General features: G+C 54.0%; 11 protein-coding genes across 11 annotated transcripts; all 11 read left to right on the top strand.

The window, feature by feature from the left end:
* Positions 1-274: 274 nt before the first annotated feature.
* Positions 275-940, top strand: JKF63_02565 (uncharacterized protein; the record flags this gene model as incomplete). The annotated part of the gene is made up of 1 exon (XM_067898590.1): positions 275-940. The coding sequence occupies one exon, from the start codon at positions 275-277 to the stop codon at positions 938-940; it is 666 nt and encodes a 221-aa protein (XP_067754747.1).
* Positions 941-2,686: 1,746 nt separating this feature from the next.
* On the top strand, positions 2,687-3,574 carry JKF63_02564 (uncharacterized protein; the record flags this gene model as incomplete). The annotated part of the gene is made up of 1 exon (XM_067898589.1): positions 2,687-3,574. One exon carries the CDS (start codon positions 2,687-2,689, stop codon positions 3,572-3,574), a length of 888 nt encoding a protein of 295 aa, XP_067754746.1.
* Positions 3,575-4,718: 1,144 nt separating this feature from the next.
* On the top strand, positions 4,719-5,822 carry JKF63_02563 (uncharacterized protein; the record flags this gene model as incomplete). Its single annotated transcript, XM_067898588.1, has 1 exon — positions 4,719-5,822. The coding sequence occupies one exon, from the start codon at positions 4,719-4,721 to the stop codon at positions 5,820-5,822; it is 1,104 nt and encodes a 367-aa protein (XP_067754745.1).
* Positions 5,823-6,964: 1,142 nt separating this feature from the next.
* Positions 6,965-7,252, top strand: JKF63_02562 (uncharacterized protein; the record flags this gene model as incomplete). Its single annotated transcript, XM_067898587.1, has 1 exon — positions 6,965-7,252. The coding sequence occupies one exon, from the start codon at positions 6,965-6,967 to the stop codon at positions 7,250-7,252; it is 288 nt and encodes a 95-aa protein (XP_067754744.1).
* A 2,228-nt stretch (positions 7,253-9,480) lies between these two features.
* JKF63_02561 (uncharacterized protein) lies at positions 9,481-11,709 on the top strand (the record flags this gene model as incomplete). Its single annotated transcript, XM_067898586.1, has 1 exon — positions 9,481-11,709. One exon carries the CDS (start codon positions 9,481-9,483, stop codon positions 11,707-11,709), a length of 2,229 nt encoding a protein of 742 aa, XP_067754743.1.
* Positions 11,710-12,771: 1,062 nt separating this feature from the next.
* Positions 12,772-13,224, top strand: JKF63_02560 (uncharacterized protein; the record flags this gene model as incomplete). The annotated part of the gene is made up of 1 exon (XM_067898585.1): positions 12,772-13,224. The coding sequence occupies one exon, from the start codon at positions 12,772-12,774 to the stop codon at positions 13,222-13,224; it is 453 nt and encodes a 150-aa protein (XP_067754742.1).
* An 873-nt stretch (positions 13,225-14,097) lies between these two features.
* On the top strand, positions 14,098-15,054 carry JKF63_02559 (uncharacterized protein; the record flags this gene model as incomplete). The annotated part of the gene is made up of 1 exon (XM_067898584.1): positions 14,098-15,054. One exon carries the CDS (start codon positions 14,098-14,100, stop codon positions 15,052-15,054), a length of 957 nt encoding a protein of 318 aa, XP_067754741.1.
* A 1,371-nt stretch (positions 15,055-16,425) lies between these two features.
* On the top strand, positions 16,426-17,787 carry JKF63_02558 (uncharacterized protein; the record flags this gene model as incomplete). Its single annotated transcript, XM_067898583.1, has 1 exon — positions 16,426-17,787. One exon carries the CDS (start codon positions 16,426-16,428, stop codon positions 17,785-17,787), a length of 1,362 nt encoding a protein of 453 aa, XP_067754740.1.
* Positions 17,788-19,578: 1,791 nt separating this feature from the next.
* JKF63_02557 (uncharacterized protein) lies at positions 19,579-20,457 on the top strand (the record flags this gene model as incomplete). The annotated part of the gene is made up of 1 exon (XM_067898582.1): positions 19,579-20,457. One exon carries the CDS (start codon positions 19,579-19,581, stop codon positions 20,455-20,457), a length of 879 nt encoding a protein of 292 aa, XP_067754739.1.
* Positions 20,458-21,422: 965 nt separating this feature from the next.
* JKF63_02556 (uncharacterized protein) lies at positions 21,423-22,397 on the top strand (the record flags this gene model as incomplete). Its single annotated transcript, XM_067898581.1, has 1 exon — positions 21,423-22,397. The coding sequence occupies one exon, from the start codon at positions 21,423-21,425 to the stop codon at positions 22,395-22,397; it is 975 nt and encodes a 324-aa protein (XP_067754738.1).
* A 1,707-nt stretch (positions 22,398-24,104) lies between these two features.
* JKF63_02555 (uncharacterized protein) lies at positions 24,105-26,465 on the top strand (the record flags this gene model as incomplete). The annotated part of the gene is made up of 1 exon (XM_067898580.1): positions 24,105-26,465. One exon carries the CDS (start codon positions 24,105-24,107, stop codon positions 26,463-26,465), a length of 2,361 nt encoding a protein of 786 aa, XP_067754737.1.
* Positions 26,466-26,480: the final 15 nt, after the last annotated feature.

Raw genomic sequence — 26,480 nt, 5'->3', positions numbered from 1 at the left:
AGACGGTCGCGCTTGTGCTTTGAAAAAAATTTACACACGCTTACACGTAAATCCGCATACTCCAAAAGACATCAGTGCGACCTTTCTCAAAACCCGGACTGTATTACGTCCCCCCGTAATCCCGTCCTACACGTAACCGGGTGGCTCATGGTTTGACCTTTTTTTTTGTTCTACTGGGTACTTCCGCGCGTTTATATTTTTGTTTTCTGTTCTCCCTCTCCCTCTCCCCCGGTTCATTTCTTTGTCAATTGGGTGCTGTAGGGCCTATTTTCCCATGTCGCTATACCGTTCGCAAAGGCCACTCGCCGCCGTTGGGGCGGTGGCCATTCTTGTCGTTTTGCTGGCGAGCTGCTCTTCGGTCCTCCCGGCGCACGCCGATGATAATGGTCTCGCTGTGCAGGTTCTGGCTGGCCAGACACTCTGCTTCCATGAAGATGCCCCTGGCGTTGGGGTGAAGATGTTTTTGCATTACATGGTCACCTCAGGCGCTGCCCTGGACATCGACTGTAAAATACTGGCGCCAGATAAGTCCCTTGTCTGGGAATCCGAGCGAAGCTCAGAAGACCGCGTCCTCTTCAAGTCCCGCATGACCGGCTCGTACGCTTTTTGCTTTAGCAACCGCATGAGCACATTGACATCAAAGGTGGTGTCCTTTTCGGTGATGGTGGGAGACGGCGACGCGCCTGGCGCTTCGCCGTCGAAGGAGGGGAAAACGGACGCACTGCAGCGCTCCATAAAGCGCCTGCAGAAGGGATTGCACGAGATCATGGAGCTACAGGATTTCTTGAGTTCCCGTGAGCAGAGGCATCGCGCTACAGCCGAGGTTGGCAACACGCGTGTTGTACTCTTTTGTTTTCTTGAAATTCTCTTTATTGTCGGTATGGGCGTCGGCAGCGTCATTTATCTCCGTCGGATGTTCGTGACGAAGCGAATGGTCTAAGGTGATTGGTTGTGTTATGGAAAATAATTTCAAGGCATGTCGCGCTTGAGCTTGGGTATGCTCTGTGAGACTGTTGTGGCTTGCTTTCCCCTCTCACTTACTTTCAATGGGCTGCAGCGGTAGGTGTGGGGGAAGGGGGGGCATATTGGCGAGGACACAGCGTCGTCACAAGGAAAAAAAAATGGAAGGGGTCAACACAAAGGCAGGGTTGGGGTGCTGAACTTTGGAGGAAGGGAAAGATATGCGTGTGCGTGTAGGCGTTTCGTTTTGTTGGTACTGCCACAGGATCACTCAGGGGCGCGTCGCTGGGAGCTTTGTCTGTCTGTGTTTTTCTTTCCCGCTGGTGCATTCAAAAGGAACACACACACACGCACGCACATTCAAGACAAAATGGAATTGGACCAGAGATCGGAAAGGCTCTAGATTGCACATGTTGTGCTCCACCTGACACACACACTCTCTCCCCCCTTTTTTCCATACCTCACTGCGTATGCTCGTCGTCTTTTTGTGTATCGGGGGAACTTTCCTGGCACTCGGGTGTGTTACCGCAAGACAGGGCAACATACACCGCTCCGGGCGAGGATCGTGGTGCGCGGTGCGCGGCGCGCGGTTTCTCTTTCTCCCCCTCCCTAATTCCAGTTTTTCCCCTCTTTTTATTTTTCCCCCGATGCGTGTTACTTTTCTTCAGTTTGTGTGTGTGTGTGTGTGTATATATATGTAGGTACGTATATATGTATACATACCTAAATAGGGACACGTGCTCATGAGAAGGAGAGGTGTGTGGGGGTGGGCGAGTTTTAGTATCGTGGATTTGTATGTGTTTTACGGCCTCCCCGGCGAGATCGAAATTTGTACACCCAACAAGCAGAACAAAGAACAAAGAAAAAAGTGAAAGGCATTGAGGAGGGCTAGTCATTGCATGTCTTCCCTTGCCGTGTCTCCGTGTGTATTCACGTTGTGCTTGTGGGCGTTTCTCTCTCTTTTCCCTCCCTTTAGGTAGGTACGTACGTGCGTCGAACATTGTGTCTTTTGCAAGTCGAAGAAAGCAGGCGGATAAAACGATGTGTTCAACCACACCTCGTTGATCGATTATGCCCGTGTGTCGCACTGTGGCGCACGCTGATGGCATTTTCTGAGCGGACGAAGGGCGGGTTGCGTTGAGTTTTCTCTCGCTGTTCCTCGTCCTTTGATTGTCGCTCGTCCTGATACCCTTGCAGCATCAGCGGTTACTCGTTACTAGCAGAGGGCTTTTTTTTTTGGGGGGGGGTGGTCACGCTGTTGCTCTTGATTGGAATAACTGCAGCCGTATAGTGCCTTTCAGGGGTGAGTGGCTCCTCAAGAGCGATCACTTCGTTCTCCACACCTCATTTCCAGTCCCCCTCCCCCCCCCTCTCTCTCTCTCTTCTTTCGGTTTCTATTTTTCTTTACCTCCCCCCTTTTTTATTTTACGTACTCTGCTTCTCCTCTTTGAGTGTGCACATTGCTGCTTTGCTTCCAACGCGGCGCGTAGAAAATCAAGGAGAAACGGATGCGAAGGGGGGAGTCAAAGGGAGTGGAACATCGCGCAGAGGCCGAGTAATTTTTTGCACACTCACATACACCCACACACACACACATCTTTTTTTTGCCCTCCTTTTACCGTCTCTCTGCTTTTTTTTTCAAGTTGTGTCGCTCTTCCCGCTTCTATCAGTTGGCCACTCTCCCCTCCCCGTTTACAAAAGTAACACACGTAGACGCGTATAAGCGATGCCTCGCAGAGCTCTACTTGGAAACTGGTTTGAGGAGGAAGTGTATGAGCGAGACCGCCGGCGACTGATGCAGGGCCGCAGTGGCGGCCTGGTGGAGGCCTCCGCTGAAGTGGCATACACGATGGCCAAAATACGCCACCACAACGCGCCGCACAGTATCGCACCCATCGCGGATGACGGCTATTTGCGCTTCTATGTTCCGCTGATGCTCCAAAACGCGCACACATGTGGTTTTCTTAGCGTCGACCTTGACGACCGCAAGGCTTCTCCCACAGGCTGGAAGATCGCTTGTTCAACCGCCGCTGCGGAGGAGGCGACGTCGCGGTGCACAATAGTGCTTGTGCCAGCTGCGATGCCCCAGACGGATAGCTTTCCTATTCCTGAAGACGAGGCAGACGTGGTGCATTATGGTCAGCCTTTTTACCTGATGACAGTGCGGCAGCTGTGCGAGGACCCGCTGTTCCTGATGTCGGAGTCATTCACACCGGGCTGCGCATCACCAGTGACAGGGAAGTTGCGCTACACGTACTTTTCTCCCGACGGTGGTAGCGCAGGGGCCATGTGGTACGTCGAGGACGCGAACCCCGCGTTCCAGGAGGACGTGCGCGATCACCCTGTCAAGGCGGATGCTGTGATTCGCATCCGCCACAACATGACAGCTTCTCCACTGGCGAGTCTAAAAGAGGTTTTTTACAACGATTTCGGCGCTCAGTTCGAAGTGGGCTGTGGGCATCTGTCGGTGTTGGAGACGAAAAAGCACGGTGGGCCGCCGCTCTCGGAAAACCTGTGGATGTTTATCCATGACGGCCAAGGCCTTCAGGAGGGGTCTGGCAAGAGTTCGCTGTCCGGTACAGTAGATGTACAGGGGTCTTCTCCGGCGACTTGAACGAATACACGTTGGAGTGGTGTGCGTGTGTGTGCGTGGCGGCACCTCTGCAGGAGAGAATGAACGTGTATGCCCTCTTCATGTCTCCTTTTTTTTTGTAAATCCCTTTTCGCCTGCCCGCCTTCTCTCTCTCTCTCTCTTGACGGCTCTTGACACGATTGTCAAATTCTCCTTGCTGACATCTGCGATGTAAAACGAGTTCATTTCTTTTTTTGGGGACACTTTTTGTGTAACTTGACGTGTGTGCATGTATGTGTCTGAGCTGTCATGCCTTGACTTTTTTACGGTTGCGTGTGTGTGTGTGTGTGTGTGTGTCGTTCCAGGGAACACGGTTCTTCGCACGGGCAATCGCTACGCACATTCTATACGCACAAAACCACAGTGTGCGATGTTAGAATAGTGCGCAATGACATTGGTAGCAATATCAAACACGTTTTTTTTTTCTGCGTCCCCATGTGGCGGTCCCGAGGTGACGTGTATTGGTTGTTTCCATCCACTGTACCTCCTCGAACTCAACCTTGTTCACTGAGGGTTCACGAAACTCCCTCTCCCCAGCACCGAACGCCTTTTCCCACTCACGTCTACCCGTTAGAGAGGCTGCCGCCCTTCTATCCCCCCCCTCCCCCCGAGCACACCGTTTCTGCGCCCTTGCGCTATTCCCGTCAAGGGCGTCGGTGATAAAAGTTTTGTTGAGCGTATTCCTCCCTTCTCTCTCTCTCTCCCCCAAGGTCCCTCTCCTTCCCCCTTCCCGACTTTGGATGGCCCTCAGCCTACGACGGTCTGACTACTCTCGTCGTGTACGTCAGTTCACCTGTTCGACCTCACTTGACTTCTCCCTTGCCCTCTCTTTTTTTTCCATTTGTTTTCCTCTCGCACACTTCACCCTATGCCATCCCTCAAAAAATTTATGGGCTGCGCTGCTGCTGTTCTATCACCACCACCCACCATAAGGAGAAAAAAGGAATGTGCACGACGGCACACTCTATCCCCCTCTCCCCCCTCTTCCATTTTTCTTACCCCCCTTTTTCGATCCACTCACCCACACTACAGCAGGAAGCCGAAGCGCAGTGACGGTCACACACAGGTTTGCATAACCCTAACCCGGCATCCAATATCTGAATCTTTTTTTTTTGAGGCAATCTTTATGCGGGCACCGCCGATTTCTCAGGTGGCGCGGCTGCGGCTGCGCCATCGGCATTGTCTTGCCATTTTTATTTCGCTTCTGATAAGTTTGCTTTTTGATTCTTCACTAGCATCTGCAGTGACGTCGGCGCAAGGGAAGTCAGTGCAACCGCTGCACGGGCTTGGCTACGAGCACCTCGACTGCTCCGCCTGTATTACTGTTGCACGCGCTTTGTTTAACCGCATTAATAAGACGTTGGCGGAAAGTCCTTCCACGTATCTCATCTCGCACAGACTTGGCAAACAAAACGAGCTGCGTCGGCGCCAATACCGAAACAGCGAGCTTCTTGTGAGCGAGGTGATGGAGAACGTGTGTACATCGTACGGGAGCGATGAGCCGTTGTTGCGATTGCACCCGAAGTCAAAGGTGCGGTTGTACCACCAACAGGTTTTCGGAGACGTACGTCTGGGTGTTCGACACGCACTGCGTGAGGATGAGTTTTATCCAGCAGACGCCGATCCGGCGGCGTGGGCCGATAAAGGGAGTATGCACCGATACCCCATTGCGAAGCTGTACAGCCGGAAGGACGCGGAGGCGTTGCGTGGGTTACAGAGCCGGCATGCTGCGCCTACAATGTGTGCGCTCCTAGTGGAAGAGTTTGAGGACGAGATTGAGGAGCTGGTCAAGGCGGCGCGCACTCTGGCCGAGACGGAGTACGGCCTGTGCGGTATGGAGCTTCCGCCAAAGCTGTCGAGTCCAACGCTAAACGGGGGAACTGAGGGAGACAATGGGAGTTCAGTTCCTCTGATTACCAATGTCTGTGCTGATGTGGAGGTGCTGCGGGCGGCCGCCCACCGGGATCAGCAAAGATGGGCGCAGTATCAGCTCCGCGAAGAAAAGCGAAAAGCAAGGCGCACTCAGAGGAAGGAGAGAGAGACGGGTGGTACTGCCACGAGTGTGCCTGCAACGGAGGCATCAACGCAGGTGGGGGAGTCGAACTTGCACGATTCATCTGCTGCGCCTGGAGCCAATCTCATGGATTCTCCACCAGAAGAGGCGCTTCACACCTCTCTCGCTAGTGGAGTGGAGAAAGACGCGGGTGACCACACGAATGACGACCTGTGAATCCGCTTCAGGAGTCTGTAATAGTGATGATGGTGATGTGGGTCTGTCTGGCTTCAGTCTTTACAAATGTATTTTTGTTTTTGACACAATGTTATACATCGAGGAGGAATAGAAGGCTGCCCGCGTTAGCGTTGAGGGCGTCACGCCCGATGCTAAGGTGGCGTGGACATGCTCTTGGTTCACTTTTTTTTCACTTTTCCCTGAAGTTCAAGAGTAGACCACAGCATGATATTCTCTCTCTCGCTCTTTCGTTTGTTGGTGTGGGCTTTACTTACTTGAGGGGCACTGCTGTGAGTCTTTCTTTGTGTTTAGTAACTACCAAGGGAAGTGTGCGCGCTCTCCCTCCCTTTTCCCCCAAAGTCTTGTATTCCTAATGATCTTGCATGCGGTGCTCCTCTCCCCCACTCTATCGCCTGGTGTTTTCTCAAGAGCTGGGAGCTCACACGTCTCTCCCCTTCTTCTTCTGGACTTCATCACCTTTGCAGGAACTACAGCCTGCAACCCTGAAAGAAACAAGACCGACGAAAAAAAAAGAGCTCTAAAGGAACCTCACTCTGACAGCAGCGAACGAGAGGCCCCCCCCCTCCCCCTTCCTCTCTCCCCCTTCCCCTCTCCCTGTTTGATTTTTCTTCCCGCCTCTCGCATTCCTCGTCGCCTCTCTTTAGTGTCCTCGGTTATTCATATAGTCGTCAAGTTTGAAGAGTTTTTTGTTTGTTTTTCACGGCTGCTTCTACGCCCCCGGTATTGCGGGTACACTCACACAGTGATATCAGTTTCACACAGACACACAACTATACGCGGCGAATCACAAAGTGTTGGGCGAGCATCGAGCAGAAGTATCACTCGATAGTTCTCGCTGACACACACACACACACACACACACACTTTTTGTGCCACCTTCTATACATCCTCCTCTCTCTCTCTCCCCCCTCATTTCCTTCTTCCTCTGCTGATTTGTGTTTGTGTGCGCATTGGTCAGCGGCACGCCTCTGGAATTTGATTGTGCACGCATCCCTGCGTGTGTGTCAGGATTTCCCCGCTTCCGCTCACGGCCGACCTTCCCTTGGCTTCTCACTACGCCACTACCACCACCACTACCGCTGTTCCTGTCCTTCCTTTGCTGCAGTGTGCATCAACGAAAGATGGCTGATCAGGTACCACCGGGGGTAAGTATGCCCAAGAAGCGTGATCCTCGTCTGCGGCAGATGCAGGCACCGCAGCAACAGAGGTTCTTCGACTCTGCTGACTACGAGGTGCGCAAGCAGCAGCAGCATTCTTCTCAGCAGCAACAAACGCACACCCCACAACCTCAGAGGGCGTCAAACGGCATCCCGCGTCGCGGAGCGGCAGACGGGCTTCGTCCTGCCGTCGCCTGCAGCAGCGTACTTGGTGGCAGGGTCCCTCCTCCCCCTCCATCGTTGAATGAATGAACTGCTCAGAGGGCCTGAACAGCGCCATACCGCACTACCCCTCGATGTTGTGAACATTTTTATATTCTCTCAGAGAAGCGAAACCGTGCGGCGACGAAGGGCTTCACCGCTTTCTACCCCGCTTCTCTGTTTCTCCCTTCTTTTTTTTCTTCACTCGCGAAACCACTAGCGCCTGCTTCGTGGATGCGCCTGTGCGTACCGCCGTGTGTTCGGGGGGTGTTCCAGTGTGGATCACGATTGCAGTGCATGAACCTGCCGTCGAACTCTCTCTTTGCTGCCTCACATATGATCACCTCCACTTTGACGCAAGGATTCTCCAGTTGCTCAAGGTCAGTGTTTGTGATATGCGTCCGCCTGCCCCCCTTCCGTTCCTCCTCCCCACACACATCCATCCATCCACCCCCTCTCGTCTCTATCAGAAAAAACGGGGAATACGTGAACACACTTAAGAAAATGCGGTGTCACACACTCGTCCAGTAACTCCTCATCGGAGGCGTTCTTGCATATATTTATCCTCATCTGGCGAGCGCGCGTGTGTTTGTTTTTTGTGATTGATGTTGTAGGGTGGCAGCTGTTTCGTGCTTGACCCCCCCCTCCCCCACCCCCACTACCACCACTACTACCTATGATGCACCCACCCACACACACACCTCGCGTTTCTTCTCTCTTGTCCTTGCGTTGACTTCCCTTCCTCCCTCCCTCCTTCTCTCCTTGCGCCTCACGACTCTCTCTCTCTCTCACCTCAAACTCTAAGCCCAGCGCCATCAATGCAGGGATGATGGAAACACACGCTGATGGAGAACAAGAGAGGAAGGGGGCAGGTAAGTCGGCAGTTGCGATGAGATCCAATGGAGAGGGGGGGGGGGGAGGTAGAGGTAGAGTGGAGTACAGGAAATGGGCGACAGGATCGTCTTTCAAGGGTTTTGGTCAGGCTGCTCGTTTCGCGGTGTTCATGCAATTTTATATTTGTATACATACGAAAAAAAAACAAATCTTTATTTGTATTCTTATGCATATAAATATACATATATATATATATACATATATATATGTATAATATGTATACATCGATGTCATGTGTGTATGTATTCATTTCTTTCCGTTTGCTCCAAAGAGGGCTGCGGTGGGTGACGGAAAGGACTCTCCCCCTCCCAGAAACACGAAATAGCCACTCACAGATTCTATGCATATATATATATATATATGTAGAATGTGTGTGGAAGGAGGGAAAAGGGTGGTGGTGGAGAAAGAGACAGGGGCGTTGGTGCTTGTGCGGGCTGCTTCTCGCTGACCCCTCAAAGGCACAGGGGCGGAGCCACTGCAGGTACCTTCGATATAGGTTCACCACAGGAGGAGGAGGAGGAGGAGGAGGAGATGTTGACCTTAAATGGGAATAGCCTTGCGGAGGTGTTTGGTGCAGTCCGGATATGACTGCCTCTTGGATATATATCTCTCTATATATATATTTCTTCTGTGTTGCACATTTTCTATATTACATCCAGGGATACTTGTCCCCTGGGTTGCCTGCCACACACACGCTTCGTGTATACACCATTGTGGATGCTAATGCGGGTTTCTCTTCGAAGGTTCGACGACTCTTTGTCTTGTTGAGTCGGACGACTGAAGGCGCAGAGTTGGTGACGGTCACACTCGAGACAATAATGAGCTTTCTGCGCACCCATCCTCCTCCTCCTACTTCGAGAGGCTGTCTTGTAAGCGTCTCGGCGGTCTCTAGTGCGACTCACTGAATGACCCCTTTTCCCCATTCCCCCCCTCTATCGCTTTCCAACATCAAAAAACAAAACATATCTACATATTTTTTACACGCGTGCAAATGTCGCATGCACTCGCATAACGCATTTTATAGTTCACTGCTTGCGGCGCTTGACATCACAAGTAAGCGGGGACACAGTCTCTTTTCTCCTCCCCTCCCCTCCACACACACACACACACACACACGAGTGCGCACACGTATACCTGCTGGTCTCTCTGAGACGCAGCGCAGCAGCCTTCCTCGGAAAAGAGGAGAATCTAGTTGAACTGGGCAGCTCGAAACTGCGTGTCCAAGTGCGCACCCCCTATTGCGGCGGATCGGCGCTTTAGTCACATAGAGCCTCTGCGCTTTTCGGTATCCATTCCCCCCCCCCTCAACCTGGAGTGAGTCACCTTTTTTTTTATATATTCGTGCGTATATCGCGTTGCAGCACTTTTCTCCGAACTCTGCCAAGATGAAGCAACACGCCGCCGTCAACCCTTTCAACGCCCCACATGGTGTCGATGCTCAATTTGAGAGTGCGTGTGTCACCAAGGAGGTGCTACAGGAAATACGCAATGGCGACGCTTCCATGGCCGGCGATCTTGTTGCGCTGGCGCCGCGCAGTTGTCGTGCGTTTCGATCGGGCGCGAGCGCGACGGACACTCTTGATGGAACGGCGGTGGCTAGCACGCTTTCAAATACAGCTGCTCCCTCTGCGAAGCGTGGCGGTAGGGCTGGCTACGCTGTGGATGCCTATGAAACGCTTTCAACGAGTGAGTTCGTTCGGCAAAAGCGGGAGGTTGGGCTCGTGCGCATGTCCCTCACCACCAAAAAGGCCGAGATTCGCAGGTTGGAGGAAAGAATCGATCGTGCTGAGAGTCGACTGCGTCAGCAGCAGGAGCAGCTGACAAACACACGTGAGAAATTCGACAACTTTTTGAAATTCAGCAACCTTGAGCAGGACGCTGCGGTGCGGCGAGCAGACAACGAGGCGCGTGCGAAACTAGCCAAGACCGTCGAGATCAAGAAATTGTCTGCCCTCATAAGCCACGGCGAGGCGGAAGCGCGCAAGATGCAGCTTCAGATTGAGAATTGCCTGTCATACAAGGAGTTTCTCGAGAGTCTATCAAAGCCGCAGTGGTTTTACGACGTCCTGATCGATCTTCGGATCCAGGATATGACGGAGAAGATTCTGCTGGATGCTGAGGAGGTTTATCAAGTCCAATCGGCTGCTTTGACTGCGAAGGAGGCGGCACGCGCGGAGGCGGCGCTTCAGGCGGCTCTAGAGGCGGAACGGGAGAAGGCATCTGGCAGCAAATGGAGACGATCCTCTGTTGCTGCAGCAACACAGTGGAAAGCGGGGCAACGTGTCAGTATCACCGCCCCCGTCAAAGGGGATGAGCCGGAGGTGGTCCCACTGGAGAGGCAGCTCGAGGAACTCTACAGCTCTATAGAGGAAAAAGCCCGTGTTGACATTGCGGCTGCGTCGGCGACTATTCGTGCGGAGGTATCGGCCATGACGCTGGCCGCTGTGAAGGAGGAGCTGCACACCGGCTACGACGAAAAGCGACTGCCGCTGTGCTTTGCCACGGTCGACGATCTTTTAGAGGTCTTCATCAACGTGGAGGAAGGTAACTTGTTCTTGATTCAAAACTGCCACGAGCTGGAAGAGGAGCTGGAGGGCGTCACGATGGGGTTTGCCATGGAGCGGGAGGAGATGAACGCCATGGTTGAGCAGCGAACTGCGCAGCTGGAGGCGTTGACAAACAGCGTAGCTGAGGCCCAGAAGAAGTTGCAGGCTCTAGACGAACGATTGGAGGCGCTGGAACCGCATGGAAAGCAGCAGCGAAACACCACCGAGGGGCCGAATACGAAGGCGCCCAAACGGGTAACCGCAGGCGCATCAGCGACTGGCAGCGTGTGGGACGTTGGCGATGGCAATTTAGTTGTCAACATGTCTCCGGAGGAGTTGAAAAAGAAGGTTGAGGGGTCGATTGTGTATATTTTCAATCTGCTTCGCGCCGGCGACCATCAGGTCAAGCTCACGGCGAACAATCCCAACACCCGAAAAACCACAGAAGGTGGTGAAGCATCTGTCAGCGGAGGTCTTGGCCGATCGCATCGTTCTTCCAAGGAGAAAGAGCAGGGACCTTCCCTACTTTCTACGGGGGCCAGCGGGACAAAGAAAACGTCCACTGTCAGCTCGTTAACGGGTCCCCAGAGCCCCCCGGGTGCGCCGCCCAAGCCGAAGTCGAAAGCCGCTGGCGCAAAGATCGCCGGCAACGCAGCGAATCAGCTTCAACAACAGCAAGACGTTTCCATGGGCCCAGTAGAGATGCTCACCATTATCGAGAACAAACTGGAGGAGTATCACCGCTACCTGAGTGACCCGGAAAACCACGTCGAGTTGTCCCTTATGCAGGCTGTGATGAAACAGAGCGACAAGCAACGCCGTTATCAGGCGCGCATTGTTCACCTGGCGAATCAGGAGAAGGAACAGGAGGAGCGGATCCGCCGTGCTCTGGAGCGGTCACAGGCACCCATCATTCACAAGGCTGGAAAGCCCGTTCGCCCGCGCTCTTTCTTCACGAAACCGCTGGACGAGAAGTCGGCGCGCAAGGGCGACCGGGCTGTAGCCGCGGTAAACGGCTCAAACGGCACCATCGACTGGGATGAGGACGGCGCCGAATTCTTTATGTAGGTGGTGCTCTCCTAAGCAAAAAAAAAACGGGGTACATATACATACATATTGGTCTGCAGGAGGCAGCGAGGGTATGCATATCTATATATATGTATGTATGTATGTATGTGTGTACGTACGTCTACGCACGTTTGTCCAAGAATATCAGCGCGAAGTGTTTTCAGGAGACGAGAGGGGTTCGATGTAAACCACAATCAAGGAAATTGATGTTGCTGCCTTGGCACCATAGTATGTGTGTGTATGTGTATGTGTGTGTGTGTGTGTATTTGTGCCCACGCACCTCTATTTATAGGTGTGATGTATAGTGGCGTTACGACGACAGTCGGTATGCTTGCTCCTCTCTCATTCTCACTTCGATGTTTGTGTGTATCGACGGCTTTATCCGTCCGCGCGGCTGTGTTGCCCTCGACATCACCTCACTTGCAAGAGCGCCACCAGAAGGAGAGAAACCGAGTTTTGCCGTGTGGATTTACTGCTCTCTTCCCCTCTCTTCCCCTCCCTTCCCCTCCCTCCCCCCTCTCTCGGTTGTTCTCCTGCGGACTGTTGAGGAGTGTCTTCGGCTTTCTGTGAATGGGGAGGGGAGTAAGTTATTGTGATGATGGTGATCTGCACCGCGCCATCGATATTAGGGGCTCGGGTTGCTTACAATCGATGTTGCTTCACACAGAACAGGGAGGGGTACTGGTGTCTCGGGGCGTCGCTTCCTCTCGAAGGGGTGCCAGAGCTTCGCAGGCCTAGTCGATTCCGGCACCGGCGGCGCAGTGTGTCGAAGGTCAATTTTCTGACGAGCGCGTAGCCGTTTTTTTTTTCCCTCACAACTCCCTTGTGCCTTTGTGGCTCTATTCAGGAAGTTGCTTGGTACCTCTTTTCTTCTCCCGCAGCCCTCGTTTTTTTCCCTCCTCCTCCTTTTCCCTGCTCGTCTCTCTCTTTTGGGACATACTATCGAAGAGGCAACGGCCCCTCACCAATCTCCAGCATAGGTTGTGATCCAGAGGCACCAGCGTGCTTTTACAGTTTCAGGAGTACTTCTAGTGTTGATCTGCCCCCCCTCCCCACTTTAGAATGCCCAAGAAGCACCGCGTCAAGCGACAAAATTATGTTGCCCACCTGCGCAATGTAGAGAAGGAGCGGGATACCTATCTGGAAAAACGCCGTGCGCACAAGCGCAGCCGCGAGGTGCCCAACGAGGAGCTCATGGACAGCGTACACAACGTGATGGAGGGGTGTGTGGTCAAGAAGCGGCGCACAGAGGCTCACGTATCCAAGGCGGTGAGCGCAATGAACGAAGAAAAGACAACGACGTGTACACCCGCGTTCCCAACAACAACAACAGCACCAAAGAGCTTTGCCACCGCTGAGGCGACGATGGGAAAGAGAGATTTCTTTTCTGCAAAGCCGTTCAAGCAGCTGGTGAGGGCTTCTGCGCCGAGCTCCCAAGCGGCCGACGCAGCGTCGTCCGACATGTCGGCGACTGTCTCTGCCTCAAAAAAAACACTGAAGCGCCGTCACTACTAACCAACAGCTTCGCTGGGGTGGTGCGTGTGTGTATGCTGCCCAGTATCGCATACGGGCTGGTATGTTAGGAGGAGGAGGAGGGGGGAGGGGGGAGGAAGGCCGCAGCTCTCATTCCTGTCCCGTATGTGCGTGTAGATGGAACGGTTAATATTGGATAATTGCCGCGTAATGCACAAGAAGGGTATCCATGTTGAGGGAGAGGCGCTCATTAAGTTTTTCTCCACCGGGATTGCCACCGATTCTGTGTTGTGGTGGCCTTCTAAGCAAAGACCACCCTATGATCCCTCAACGCGGGGGCCGTTTTCACAGCATCATGAGCTCCTATGGCCATCTTTTTATGGACCAGTGGCCTCGGTGAAGAGCCACTGTAAACATCACTGCTTCCACAGCAGTTTGATGCTTCTGTTTCATGTTCACAACAGCGTTTTGTGAAGGAGGGAGAGGGGGGGGCACCGCATACAGCGACGGCATCGCTGATCGATGCCGTCTATTGGCCCGTCGTTTACGTCTTTCCTTTGTTCCCCTCCCTCTTCCCACCGCTTTTCATCGCCCCACCTTTACTCCCACCCTTTTGGGGGAAAGCAATACAATAAAACAGATTCACATTTCTTGTAAAGGGAGGCACCTCGATTTTCTTTCCCTTCTCTCAAGCTGGGAGTCTCGCCTTTTATTCAAAGCGGAAGAGGCACAATCGGGTAGTCCGTGCCCCCCCCTCCCCCCCTCGTGTGTGTGTGTGTGTGTGTGCCATAGGCTTCGGGAACAGATTTGTGTAGTCTGTGGCCACTATCCTCAGTCCCAACCCTTTTTTTTCGTTTTCTTGAAGTACATGAATTCTTTCTCAAAGGAACGAGAGTCGATTTCCCTCTGAAGCAAATGGGGAAGGGTGATGCGCGCTCACGTGGCGGTGGTGGCGGTCGTGGCCGTGCTCGGGGGCGAGGCGGCGGCTCGGGCGGAGTATGCTCAGCTAGCGGGTACCACAGCAACGAGCCGCCAGCCCACCCGTGCAGCGTTCCGCTCGCAATGTGGGACTTTGAGCAGTGTGACCCCAACGCTTGTTCCGGGAAAAAGCTGTATCGGCTGAATGCGCTGCGCCTCCTGCGCCTCAGCGAGCCATTCCATGGCGTTGTGCTTACACCCAGCGCGACCATGGTCGTTAGTCCCGCGGATCGCGACATCGTGCTACAGAACGGTGCTGCTGTAGTAGATTGCTCGTGGAAGGAGCTCGACTCCGTACCGTGGCGGCAAATGCGCATGTCAGCTCCACGGCTCTTGCCGCTGCTGCTCGCAGCCAACCCTGTGAATTACGGTCGCCCATCGAAGCTCAACTGTGCAGAGGCACTGGCGGCGACGCTGGCGATTGTGGGGTTGATGGACGACGCCCAAAGCGTCATGGCATACTTTTCTTGGGGCGCGAGCTTTTTCGACGTGAACCGTGAGTTGCTGGCCGGCTACCAGCAGTGCGTCAACTCGGCGGATGTATACGCGTTTCAGGAAAAATACCTCGAGACAGAATTGCAGGAAAGCGAGGCGCGGCGCGGCCTCGATTTGGATGCGCTAGACTTGTCAGACGCTCGCCCGCTGAACGAGCGCCGAGGACGCCTGAAGAATCGTCACAAATGGGAGAGATTTTCAAGCTCTGAAGATGCGGAGGAGGAGGATCAGGTGGACGAGGCGAGTGGGGAGGAGGGCTCTGGCAGCGACGCCGACATGAGCAGCGGTGGCGAGGAAGAGGACAAGAGGGCATCTGAAGTAGCCACCACCGAAAGCGTGACGGAAAAGTCCCAAATAGCTGGAGGGGGAGGGGGAGGGGGAGGGGAGGGGAGTGGCTAGGCGGGTAGAAATGTGATGAATGGCGATTTCTCGCGTGCATCCCTGTGTGGGGCGGTGTCCTCTGAAGCTGAGACAGAACGCAACCAGCGCCTTAAAATGGTTGTTTCTATGTCGCCCCATCCGTTTTCCGTGTCGTTCTTTCCCTGGCGCTCTCCACTTCGCGGGGGGGAGGGGGGGGGGGGGGAACCCCCCATCGCCGGCCACGCGAATTCGCAAGCGACACCCTTCCCTCTCTTCTCTCTCCCCCCCCAAAAGGGGGCGGTGGCTTGGTTTGGAGAGAACGTTGCGAGCATCTAAGCAGCTCTGTGGAGTTCACGTAAAGTACTGTAAGGGGTAAAGAGGGCCTAGGCTGTGCATCCTACCAGGCAGCAGTGATCCTGTTCTGCGAAAAGAGGCTCCATACGAACCTCCCTCCCTTCCTCCCTCCCTCCCTCCCCATGGGATATACTGATGTGCGTTGATGTGCTTGCATGTTTATCTGCAAGTCAGAGGAAGAGGAGGTGCAGCAGCGCCGTGTGACCTTTCCGTCGTGCATATGGGAGGGAAGACACATCCATCTACACAAACATACGGCTCAGCACTGCCATCAAATCAAATTTGCACTCGAGCATCAAACCCTCTCCTCCCCCCCCCGCTCCGACTTGAGCCCTCCTGAAACCCGCTTCATCTGTCTTCACTCAAACCTCTGTTCATACTTTCTTGCCCACCTCCCCAAACTCCTCCACTCACTCACTCACTCACTCCCATACATACATACATACATATGCACGGAAACTTGGGGATTTCTTTCGTGCTCCTTCGCTTTTCTTGATCCTGCGAGCGCGTGGATTGTCGCGTGTGATCGATTCGCCGTTGTCGGCTGCGCAGCAGTTCAACGATCCGTGTGCTTCCCTGCACAGCGTGTCTATCTCCTTCCCTTTCCGCCTTGCGTGTGACACTGACGTTGGCGGTCAGGCACAGATGGGACATGTTTTAGGTGCCTCCTTGCTGTGTTGTATGAGAAACGGTTGAAGTAAGGGGTGGCGTGAAGGTAGCAGCTGGTGCGTGTGTTGTGGACCGCCAGGACTACCCCCCTTTTTTCTAACCTTCGTCGAAAACATCGCGTGTGCTCGTGTATCTGTGCGTGTGTGCGTGGGTGTGTGTTTGAGGGGGGGGGAGGGAGGGAGGGAGGGAGTAGGGGGGGGGGAGTAGGGGGGGTATTTTGTGCGTTGAACAGGACTTGCCCAGCAAACGGAGTTCAACCAAAGTACTACTCGGAACTACTGCTAGAACCACTCCTGCTCAGCCGACGTGCTTATCCCTGCTACGACCAAAATGCAGCGGCCCTCTCCAGAGGCCTCGGAGGAGCAGCTACTAAAATGCACGGAGGCGATGGTCGCAGCCGGATCTCCGGGTAGTCCCGATAAATCGGGGGATGACAGAAATACGGAGGCCCCCCGGGGGTTACTGACATCGAGATACAACGGGCTTCCTGCGAATGCATTTTGCACCAACAACTCAGGCTCGCGGCTCAGAGGAGAATCGACGGTTGCACGCTTACCCTCGCCCACGAAAAGAACAGCACCGTCTGTGACCATGGCCATCTCTAGCGTCGACTTTAAGGATCCTGCCTCCTCGTGGCTTACCTTTCCTGTGCTCTCCGGCGTCAATGATACCCCGTCGGTACACCACAGCTACCACGATGGCAAGTGGATGCGGTCAGAGGCCGATAATCCCTTTCTTGTGAGAGGCTGCCGCGACGACAGTACGGGCTCGTCGCCAATTTTCCCATCCGATGAGGAGCTTGACAGTTTGGCGAAGCGGGCCGCAGGTGTTCCACAGTTTTCATTAAGGCCGAGGGCTACTGTGTCTAGTGAAGCGTCTCGTCTGACGCGCGAATCGGGGTGTGTGGAGTCGTTAGTGACTGAAGTATCACAGGGTCTTGTGATGGCAGCGGACTCGCAATTGGTTTCTTCGTCACTGGTGCTGCCTGATGCTGGAGCGCAACTCGCTCAGCGGCACGGTGCAGGTTTGACCCCATGTGATTCGGCCCCAGCGCTGCGGAAGCCAACAAACGCACGTAAAGCTCAAAGTTTTCGATCCCCAGTTGAGGAAGACACAAATGAAATCGGATCTGAAACGGTGCAGGTGACGTCTTTCGCTCTTGCAAGCCCCACGGCACGCCTTCGTGGGGAGTTTTCTGCCACGCAGCTTCTCTATGATGCGCGGTCCGTGTCGATCTCTGGACCACGTGCGTCGTGGGTGTCAACTCCCATCAACATCTCAGGTGTGGTGACGGATGATGTGACAGCTGCGCCGTTGGCTGGACCTGGCTTACAGGAAGTACCGTTCGGTTCTTTCAGCAGCTCGATGCACACCTTCATCGATCATGATCTTGAAGTCAGCAGAACTGACTCACCCGTCTTCGATTCGGGTGACAGCCTTTATGCGACGCGGGGATCAAATGACCACGTGGACATAAAAGGAGGGTGGTGGCCCAGCCACCCCAAACACTATCTGCTTGGCAGTACGAACTCGTCGTTCGTGTCTAGCGCGAGTGTGATGCCTCTTATTTCTCGCTCGACTTCACGTCACTGGTGCCCACCGGCGGCGGCGACGTCAGTGACGCAACCTGCACAGCACCCATCTGAGTACGCTGCCGCTGTTCGCGCAGCGTCCAAGTATGGTCGAAGTCTGCGCCAGATCCTGAGGATGAGCAGTGACGAGCTCGACGACACTTCACAAGAATCTTGAATGAGGTTGAGCAGATCTGTGAAAATGCAGACTTCGGGGAGGGGGAGGGGTGCACTGCTGCAACTTTTGTTCTTGCTTGAATTTACACATGGCCGTGTGCTGGCGGACGTATCCGCCATACCAATAGAGCAGACATTTCAAGGTGATCGCGTCTCCATCTCGGGTTCACTCCTTCACGTTATACTTTTTCCCCCCTTCACATGCTTCGTGTTTTGGTGGCTTGTTTTTTTTTTTTTATCGGCAAAGGTCGCCGACGAAGGGCCACACGTCCGCGTCATGGAGAGAGAGAGAGAGGGGGTGGGGGGGGGGGAGAGTTTGAGGTGTTCAGTAACTCCGCTTCCGCCCTGCTTCCCTTGGATTAGGTCGAGAGGGCGCACATTTGTGATCTTCTTCCTACCACTGCCGTACTACTACTGGTGATGGGAAGAGCCTTTTCACCTATTGCATAAAGAAGGAGAGGAGAAGTACGGATGAGGGGGGGGGGCGGAGGTGGTCAAGGCGACTCAAGGTTGGTGAGATTGGCGATCCCATCGATTATGTGGTCCTGCCTCGGAGCAACAGGCTACCGTGAACATGTCTATTGCCTACCATGTGATTGGCAAAGTTGCACCGAACCGAGCATTCATCTCACCCAGACTTCTCTCCCTACTGGTGGGAGACCTGAGCGATTCCGAGGGATGCCCAAGTCACTGATGTGAGGTGCGAATGGGAAGGCACGTTCGACACAGAGATCGTGTTTAGGTGTCCAAGTCCACCGTTGCGGTGGCACGTGTGTAGTCGTGTTTCGCACGAGGCGATTGGGTCTCTAACAGACCAGGCGACAACGTGTGGTGTCAGCATTTATATGCTATGGTGAGGCGAGTAAAGATGTTTGTGTGTGTGTGTGTGAGTGAGGGAGGGAGGGAGGGAGGGAGCACTTTGTTTCTCAAAATGTTTTGTTTTCTTCCCTCTCCCCGTGGGGGGGGGGGTGTACCTGCCGTTTTCTGCGCAGTGGGTACAAACATATGAAAACGGAACATGCTAGGTGAACATTTCCATAATGGTGATGTGAGTGCACCCCTCTCCCCCCTTACTGACCGCTTCGCTCGTCTTGCCGGTGTAGATTCCCCTTCCCTCCTCCAAGTCTTCCCAACCACTGCCCGCGTCGATCGACTCGTTTTCTTCTTTTTTACTGCTTTTGGCAATTATCAACATTATATGTGTCCAAATCGATTTCTCATTTTTGGTTTGTTGAGGATTGCATCTCCAAATTTTTCTTTTTTTTTTTGGGGGGGGGAGGCGCAAGAGAGGGAAGTGTTGCACTCACGTCAACCGTCACGTTTTCCTCTGCCCCTCTCCTCTCCTCTCCTCCCCTCCCCTCCCCCCTCTCTCTTTTTTCAAGTTCGTGTAATTTTGTTCGTGTGCCCTGCTACCGCTTTGTACATAATCACGTCTACCGCCACCCTCCTCATCCAACCTACGTTTTTTGGTGTCCTTGTATCCAAAGAAGCAAAAAAAAAAATCCCCCCTTCCCCTTCCCCCTCCCCCTTCCCCTCCTTTCCACACCCGTCGCACTTGCCCTAATAACCAACAACAACTAAAGCACAAAGACACTGTTGATGTTGTTGCTGCCGCTGCTGCTTTGCCATTGGTTGTTTGTCATTTGTGCAGTTGAACTCTTCTATTCTTTCCTCTCCTCTGCTCTCCCCTCACTTTCTGGGCCTTCCCCCTCCCCATTTTTTTTTCACATGAGCAAGACCTGCAACAAATTAGATTCAACTCTCAGACTAATCACAGCCGCACTTGATCATAATGGCAAATAAATGTCTTAACAAAGCCTTTCGGCTCTTGTGCACTGTCTACCTTATTGCTTCCTTGATCGTACAGTGGATTCTCGCGTGGATCGTGCAAGTCGTCTTCAAAATTATTTTCTTTTCCTTCACAACCGCCGAGCTGCGCCAGGACGTCTGCGGCCACATCTTTCGCATGATCAGCTTTATTGGTATGGATTTTCTGAACCCTTTTTGGCGCATTCATGTCCTTAACAAATTCCCAGAAGTCAAGAGCAAGAAGGTGATCGTGATGATGAACCACCTCAGCGACGCCGACCCGTTTGTCTCTATTCGCTCCATGCTGCCCCGTGATGGCACGTGGATCGCCAAGGCTGGCCTGTTTCGTGTGCCGTTTGGTGGGTGGGCGATGTCCAACTCCGGTGACCTCGCAGTGCACTTCCGCGACAAAAAGACGAGCCTTGCAACTGTGAAGGGCACAGTCGGTCCGATGATGGAGAGCGCGCGCGAGCGTCTGCGTCGCGGCCGCATGCTGTGCGTCTTCCCGGAGGGCACTCGCAGTAATACCCCCGATGGCCCGCTGAATCCGTTCCGCCTGGGCTTTTTCTCTCTTGCACTTGAGGAGGGGGCCACGATTGTGCCCCTGGCACTGAGCGGGACAGAAAAACTGTGGCCACGTGGGTCGGCGTTGATGAACGCGGCAGACGCCTTTTTTTCGTTCGGGGCGCCGCTCGATGCGAGCAATTTCAAGTCGGCCGAGGAGCTGTCGCAACACGTGTGGAACGTCATGACGCAGTTACGTGAGAGCCACCCCGACAGGATTGAGCTGCGTGCGCAGCTGGCAAAGGCACAGGCTGCGGCCCCCGATGTTTGTGCATCTGCGATTCCGAGGACTTCGTAACCTTACACGGATCATTCCGGGGAGGCGGGGGGGGGAGGGCTGAGGTGATGATTGGCATCGATTTTGTCACGTTCGTGTGGTGTCGAAGATTGCCTGGAGGCCAAACGTACCACCTAGTGACTTTTAATTCATATATCTGTGGAAGGTGATGACATCGGTGATCCTGTGCTGTGGTATGTGTGTATGTGTGTGTGTGTGTGTGTGTGTGTGTGTGTGTTATTATTCAAATCTCAGAGCCCGTCTTACCGGGTTCGATTTCGATGTTAACAATGATGTTATTATTTTAGTGATAAGCAGATATCTGTGACTGTTCTCGTTTGTTTTGCATTCTTTTTTTTTGTCTCTTGGATGTTGCTCCACCTCTTTTTGTCGCTGCGTCTTTTTGGGGGGAGGCCTGCGGTGGCGTTTACTCACCCTCGCTGTTAATATGGCTGCTGTGCAATCTGTAAAAGAAGGGAGTAGATGGATTGAGAAAAGGCATCTGGCATGAATCACCGATACAAAAATAGGAGAGAGAAGATGCAACGCGTAACCCCCCCTGCCCCCCCGCCCTGCCTCCCCCCCTGCCTCCCCAATCATGGTGTATATATGCCTTTTGGAATCATCTCTCTTTCTTTTTCTCGGACGCCGCTCACCCTACTGCCCGGCCCCGCCCGTTTCCCGCAACTCCTCGGTGCTACAATCATCCTGTATTCGGTACTGGGTATTATTCATGCTCTGCGCACTCATCAGAACCGAGCCCCTTCTTTCTCCCCTCCCCCCAAATCATTGTCAAAAGCCGAAAGCATACACACACACACACACCAAAAAAAAAAGATACCCCACTGCAGTACTGCAGCAACGCGACAATCTACAGCGCAAAACAACAGCAGCAAAGGGGGCGGAACTCACTCTTCACAACAACACAAATATTTCTGCCATTCTCTGCCCCCCCCCCCCTCCCTCCACCTTTTTTTTTGGCTGAGATGATTGACTACTATGAGTTTCTGGGCCTGAAGCGGCAGGCAGGCGATGACGATGTGGCCAAGGCCTATCGACGGTACGCACTCGCCTATCACCCACACTGTCACCCCGACAGCGCCGACCAAGATAAGTTGCAACGCAATTTCATGGTTGCAGCGCAGGCGTATACGGTGCTTTCGGATCCCAAGAAGCGCGCCATCTATGACATCTTCGGCGAGGAGGGTGTCCGCCACGGTGGCACCGGCGAGCAAGGGGTGCCGGGTGGAGTGGATCTCGACCACATCGATGCCGACCTTGTGTTTACCCGCTTTTTTGGCGTCGACAACCCTTTCCAGGTAATGGGTAAGATTGACTGCGTGAAGGGAAACCAGCACAACTTTTTTAGCACCATCTCCGGCTTGCCGCCGAACCCGCCAAAGTGTCCGTCGATGGAGGTACTGCTGCCTGTGACGCTCGAAGACGTGTTTTATGGCGCCACGCGCCGCGCCACGTGGAATGCGACGCATGCTGCCGTGCCCACACTCGGTACCATGGAAACAGTAACTGCGGAGTCCTACGAGGTGCGGGTAGAGAAGGGTGCGAAGACCGGTGATCGTTTCACAATCGATGGCCTCGGCAACACGGCCCCAGGGTATGCACGCGGTGACGTGGTGGTTATCCTGGACCTTGTTCAGCACCCACGATTCCGTAGAGAGGGCGATGACTTGGTTACTTCTGTCAATCTGTGCTTGCGCGACGCGCTCTGCGGCACCACCGTGACAGTCTGCACGATGGAAGGCCGTGAACTCTCCATTCTGATTGATGAAATCGTGGATCCCGCATACCGTACGCGCATTACCGGCGAGGGTCTGCCAATCTCTTGTGGCGGTGGCCACGAGGCTCGCGGCGATCTTGTCATTGAGTTCACGACAAAGTTCCCAAGTTTCCTGACGGCGGAGCAGAAGACGGAGATTGGTCGTATTTTAGATGCTAATTAGTCTTGGTTTGTCATGTGTCCTTCTTTGTCTTTGTCTTGCTGATATGATAAACGTCCGCAAACTTGTTCTTTTTTTTTTGCGCACGCCGTGGTTACAGTTTCACGTTCCCCCCTCTTTTTCTCGGATGGAGTCGGCGTGGGCTTAGCTCTCGTTGTCGCTGTGAAGCTTTTCTCTTCAAGTGCTCGAACAGCGTTGTGTACTTTGGCTGACGTGGTGGAGGGCAGGGGGGGGGCCCAAAGGGGCAGCTTCCAGGAAGTAGAGGAGTCACCTAAGCAGCCGCCAATGTAAAGCGCATCCTCCCCCTCTCCCCCCTCTTCTGCCGGCGCCATAGGCCGGTGTCCATCTCTGCGTGTGGGAACTGGGGATGCGTTCTTGACCCCCCCCCCCTCCCCTCTCTCCCTCCCGCCCTACCCCCATCCACCCACCCACACACACTTGTCGTTCTGAAGAATTTCAGCGGTGATGCGGCCCTCGCTCGTGTGCCGGTCGTCGCTCTCCGCACGTTTCGATGTCTCTATCTCTGTCTGTGTGTGTGTGTGTGTGTGTGTGCATGTGAGGCCCTTTTGGCATTTGTGATCCCCTGCGCTCGTCTTCCCGCGCATGCGGTGGTGTATGTAAAATAGCCGAGTTCTCCCTCCTCCCCCCCATTCCCCTCGGTATGTTGAGGTACTCGCCCTCTTCCTCTCCTTCCCTCATTCGTTTGTTTGTTGATCATTGGACAGGGTGTGTTTTCTCTGGCATGACACGGCAAAACGAATACCCCCCCAAAAAAAAAAAATGGGGAGAAAAAAAATATGAAACACGACACAGCGAGTGATACTGGCAATACTAAGATGTCGGCTTATCGTTGTGTATGCGTCCGAGGAACCCCCCCCCCCTGATGATTCGCTTCCGTTGCTCTGCGGTGATGGTTATTCACTTACGTGAACGACATGGAGGCAGACACACTACTTCTTGTGCGTTATGCGATCATCCCGCAGTAGGCCTTGCGCACCCCGTTTATTTTTAATTTTTTTTTTGTGTGTATGTGGGGGGGGGGTGTTTGTGATGGTTTTTCCCCCTGTTTGAGTTTTTACCGGTGTGCACGTCTCTTCGCTTCGGCTCTGTCTTTATTGACACCCGGCACTCTATTTCTGGCGCGACTGCTGCGGTGTGCATCGTTCATGATCAGCTATCTTCATTTTGTCTTCTCACATTGCACCTTTTATTTCTGTACGTTTATGCACACCACCACCACCACCACCACAAAACACCGCGATCCCATCGAACCCATGCGGATGCCTCAACGAGTACAACCCTTGCCATCGATACCACTAGTGCGCACGTCACCAGAAAAACAAACAAACAAAAAATACCCCACCCCCGCCTGCAATATAGTTTTTGCTCGCTCCCCACTTTTTGTTTTGTTTTCTGCGCTGGTGTCTTTCATCGTTTATATTATTTTTTCGTTTCCTTTTCTTCTCGGTTTGGCGCCCCTTTCACTCCCGTCGATCACATTTTTCACGCAGCACACGCCAATAAACGCATAAATATACACACACACACATATATATACATATATATGTGTGTGTATGTGTGTATGTGTGTACATATCCACACACACGAAATATATACACACATGCAGGGCTAAAAAGAGAAAACAGTCCTCGTATTTCAGTTGTATTGTGTCTGCTGCTTTCTGGGGTCGCAAATAGGAAGGAAAAAAAAATGGCCGCTGTTCTCGAAGCAAACAACGTCGACAACAGCGAATGTTACTCGGACGACTTCTCTCAAGACGAGTTCGAGGCTGACAACTCGAGCACTGCGCACAGTCTAGTCGAGGGGAAAGAGAATGCAGGGCTCGATAAGCGAAGCTCTTCCGACGGTTTTGCAGCTTCCGAGGAGAGTACCCCAAAGAGGGCGTACGGCGACACAATATCGACCACCTCTAGTTCAAGTGCCCGAATGAGTTCACGCAGCTGCCACAACTCGTCTGTGCTTCACAGCCTGTCGCAGCAGCCGGCGCAGCTGACCGCTACTGCCAACAGGGGTTCCCCAGGCTCGTCGCATTCTTCATACACATCGTCTTCGTTCTCGTCACCGAACAACTCCAGTATCGGTGCCTCCGCTCACTTCACAGAGGATGCTGTGGGTTCTGCGCACTTATACCTCCCTGATTCCGGCTTGCACAAGGACGACAACTCGGTCCTTCCGGCTGACCAGGTGGGCGAACACCCGAGGCGGCGAGCGGATGGCTGCGTCAGCGAACCCAACTCGCACAGCGGTACTTTTTCTCATGACCAGAGGGGCGCTCGTGGGTCGCCTCTGCGCGCGACTGGTTACCAGAACTACTCTCAGCGCAACTGCGGTTCCACAAACGTGTCGGTAACGGATCGCCCCCAACGCCCTCACTGCCCAGAAACTATCGAGGAGCTTCGTGCGATGGAGGAGGAGAATGAACGCATGCGAGACGAGCTTTTCCAGCGCAGTCGGCAAGTGTATAAAGTCAGCGTTTCTCAGAGCACCAAGCTCAACTCCCCCTCCAACAGAAATCGCCCTTTTGGTGTCTCTGGTGTGTCGCGCAAGAACACGATAACGTCGCCCACCGGTGGCACCTCTGGGCGTCAGCGCGATGTCGCCGCGCGTCTTGTGCAGGAGTCTTTGAGGGTGCACCGAAATTTGCAGATACTCCGTTTGCAGCAGCGCGACCTTGTTCAGCGCCGAGATGAATTGAGGGAGCTTGTGTCTCGCTATAAAAAAGCTATCAAGTACAAGGATCTCGTTGAGGCAGTCAAGAAGGACATCGCCATTTTGATGCAAGACCACCGCGACGCGCACCTAGAGGTGCGCTGCAATGAGAAGCTGCTTACGGTGAACGACACCATGGGTGGAAGTGGGGTCAGTGATCGTAAGCTTCAGGAGGAGATTCGCTCCCAGAATGCGCTCACGCAGCGCCAACGCGAGCATGCACTGCGTGACGCCGACAATGCACTGCGTGTGCGTGATGCCGCGGCGCAGCGGGTGGAGGAACTGATGCTGGAGCTCGAAAACCGGCGCCAGTGGGCGATGGGAGACATCCAAATGGAGGTGCATGAGCTACATCTCATGAACCATGCAAAGGCAGACCGTATTCACGAGCTTCGCAGACAACTTCGGGGGCTGCAGGAAGCCCGCACGCCGGATAGCGACGAGTGTGCCTCGAATTCGAGGCAGCGTCACACGCCAAGGCGGAGTCGCTGCAAGCAACATTGTAACACTCAGCGCGAAGACGCCGAGCGCAAGTATCTTGAGGCGCGCATCGCAGAGATGCGTCGTGAGTTGGAGGCTATCAAAGGGGGTGTCCGCGAGGGTGAGAATCCAAGAAGAGCGTCGAGTGACGCCGAGGCTAACCCGGATCGAAACAAAGGGACTGAAAAACCATCGCCACCCTCTAACAACCCGTTCTTGACGGTGTACCCTGCGGTTGTGCAGAACGAGGCCGGCTCTGCGGCTGTTGCTCTGCGGGAATCCTCCAAGTCGAATTCACTGGCTGAGGTGCAGAAAACGGCTCCGCCAAAACGTTCCATCGATAAAGTCGATGCCACATCGTGGATGAATGCGGATGTGAAGGGCGAAGCTGCTGAGGACGGATTGGGGTACCCATCGCAGAGCTTCCATGACGCCGACACAGCGGGAAGCGACTTCCCAAGGGAGGGTGCATCGCCTGCGGCTCATCAAGCAGAGGGACTGCAAAGAGAGCATCCACACGTGGCAGCAGCGTCTGCGGTGGCGCAGGATGGGCCGCCAGCCTGGCTGGGTGCCGAGGATGACAAAGACGATGGGAGGGTTGCGCCTGTGGAAGATCATCAGGCAGCTTCGCCGTCGTCCACATACGACCCTGCCAGCGATGTTGAGGGGGAGGCGATTGAGGAAGATTGGCAGGACGCACATGATGAGCAGGCATTCGAGGCGGCCACCGCGCCACCGCACGAGGAAGAGGAGCTGGTAGACGAGCTCTTCGGCGACGAGGGTAATGATTCCGCGCAACCAGCAGCAGCACCCTCCACGGATGCGGTCGACGACGACGGTCCGGCGTGGTTGAATTTCTAAAGTGGGCCCGATTTC

Source organism: Porcisia hertigi, chromosome 32 (genome assembly GCF_017918235.1).
Source record: "Porcisia hertigi strain C119 chromosome 32, whole genome shotgun sequence".
Classification (NCBI taxonomy): domain Eukaryota; phylum Euglenozoa; class Kinetoplastea; order Trypanosomatida; family Trypanosomatidae; genus Porcisia; species Porcisia hertigi.
The sequence above is the reverse complement of the archived record's forward strand: the minus strand, read 5'-3'. Positions and strand labels throughout refer to the sequence as shown.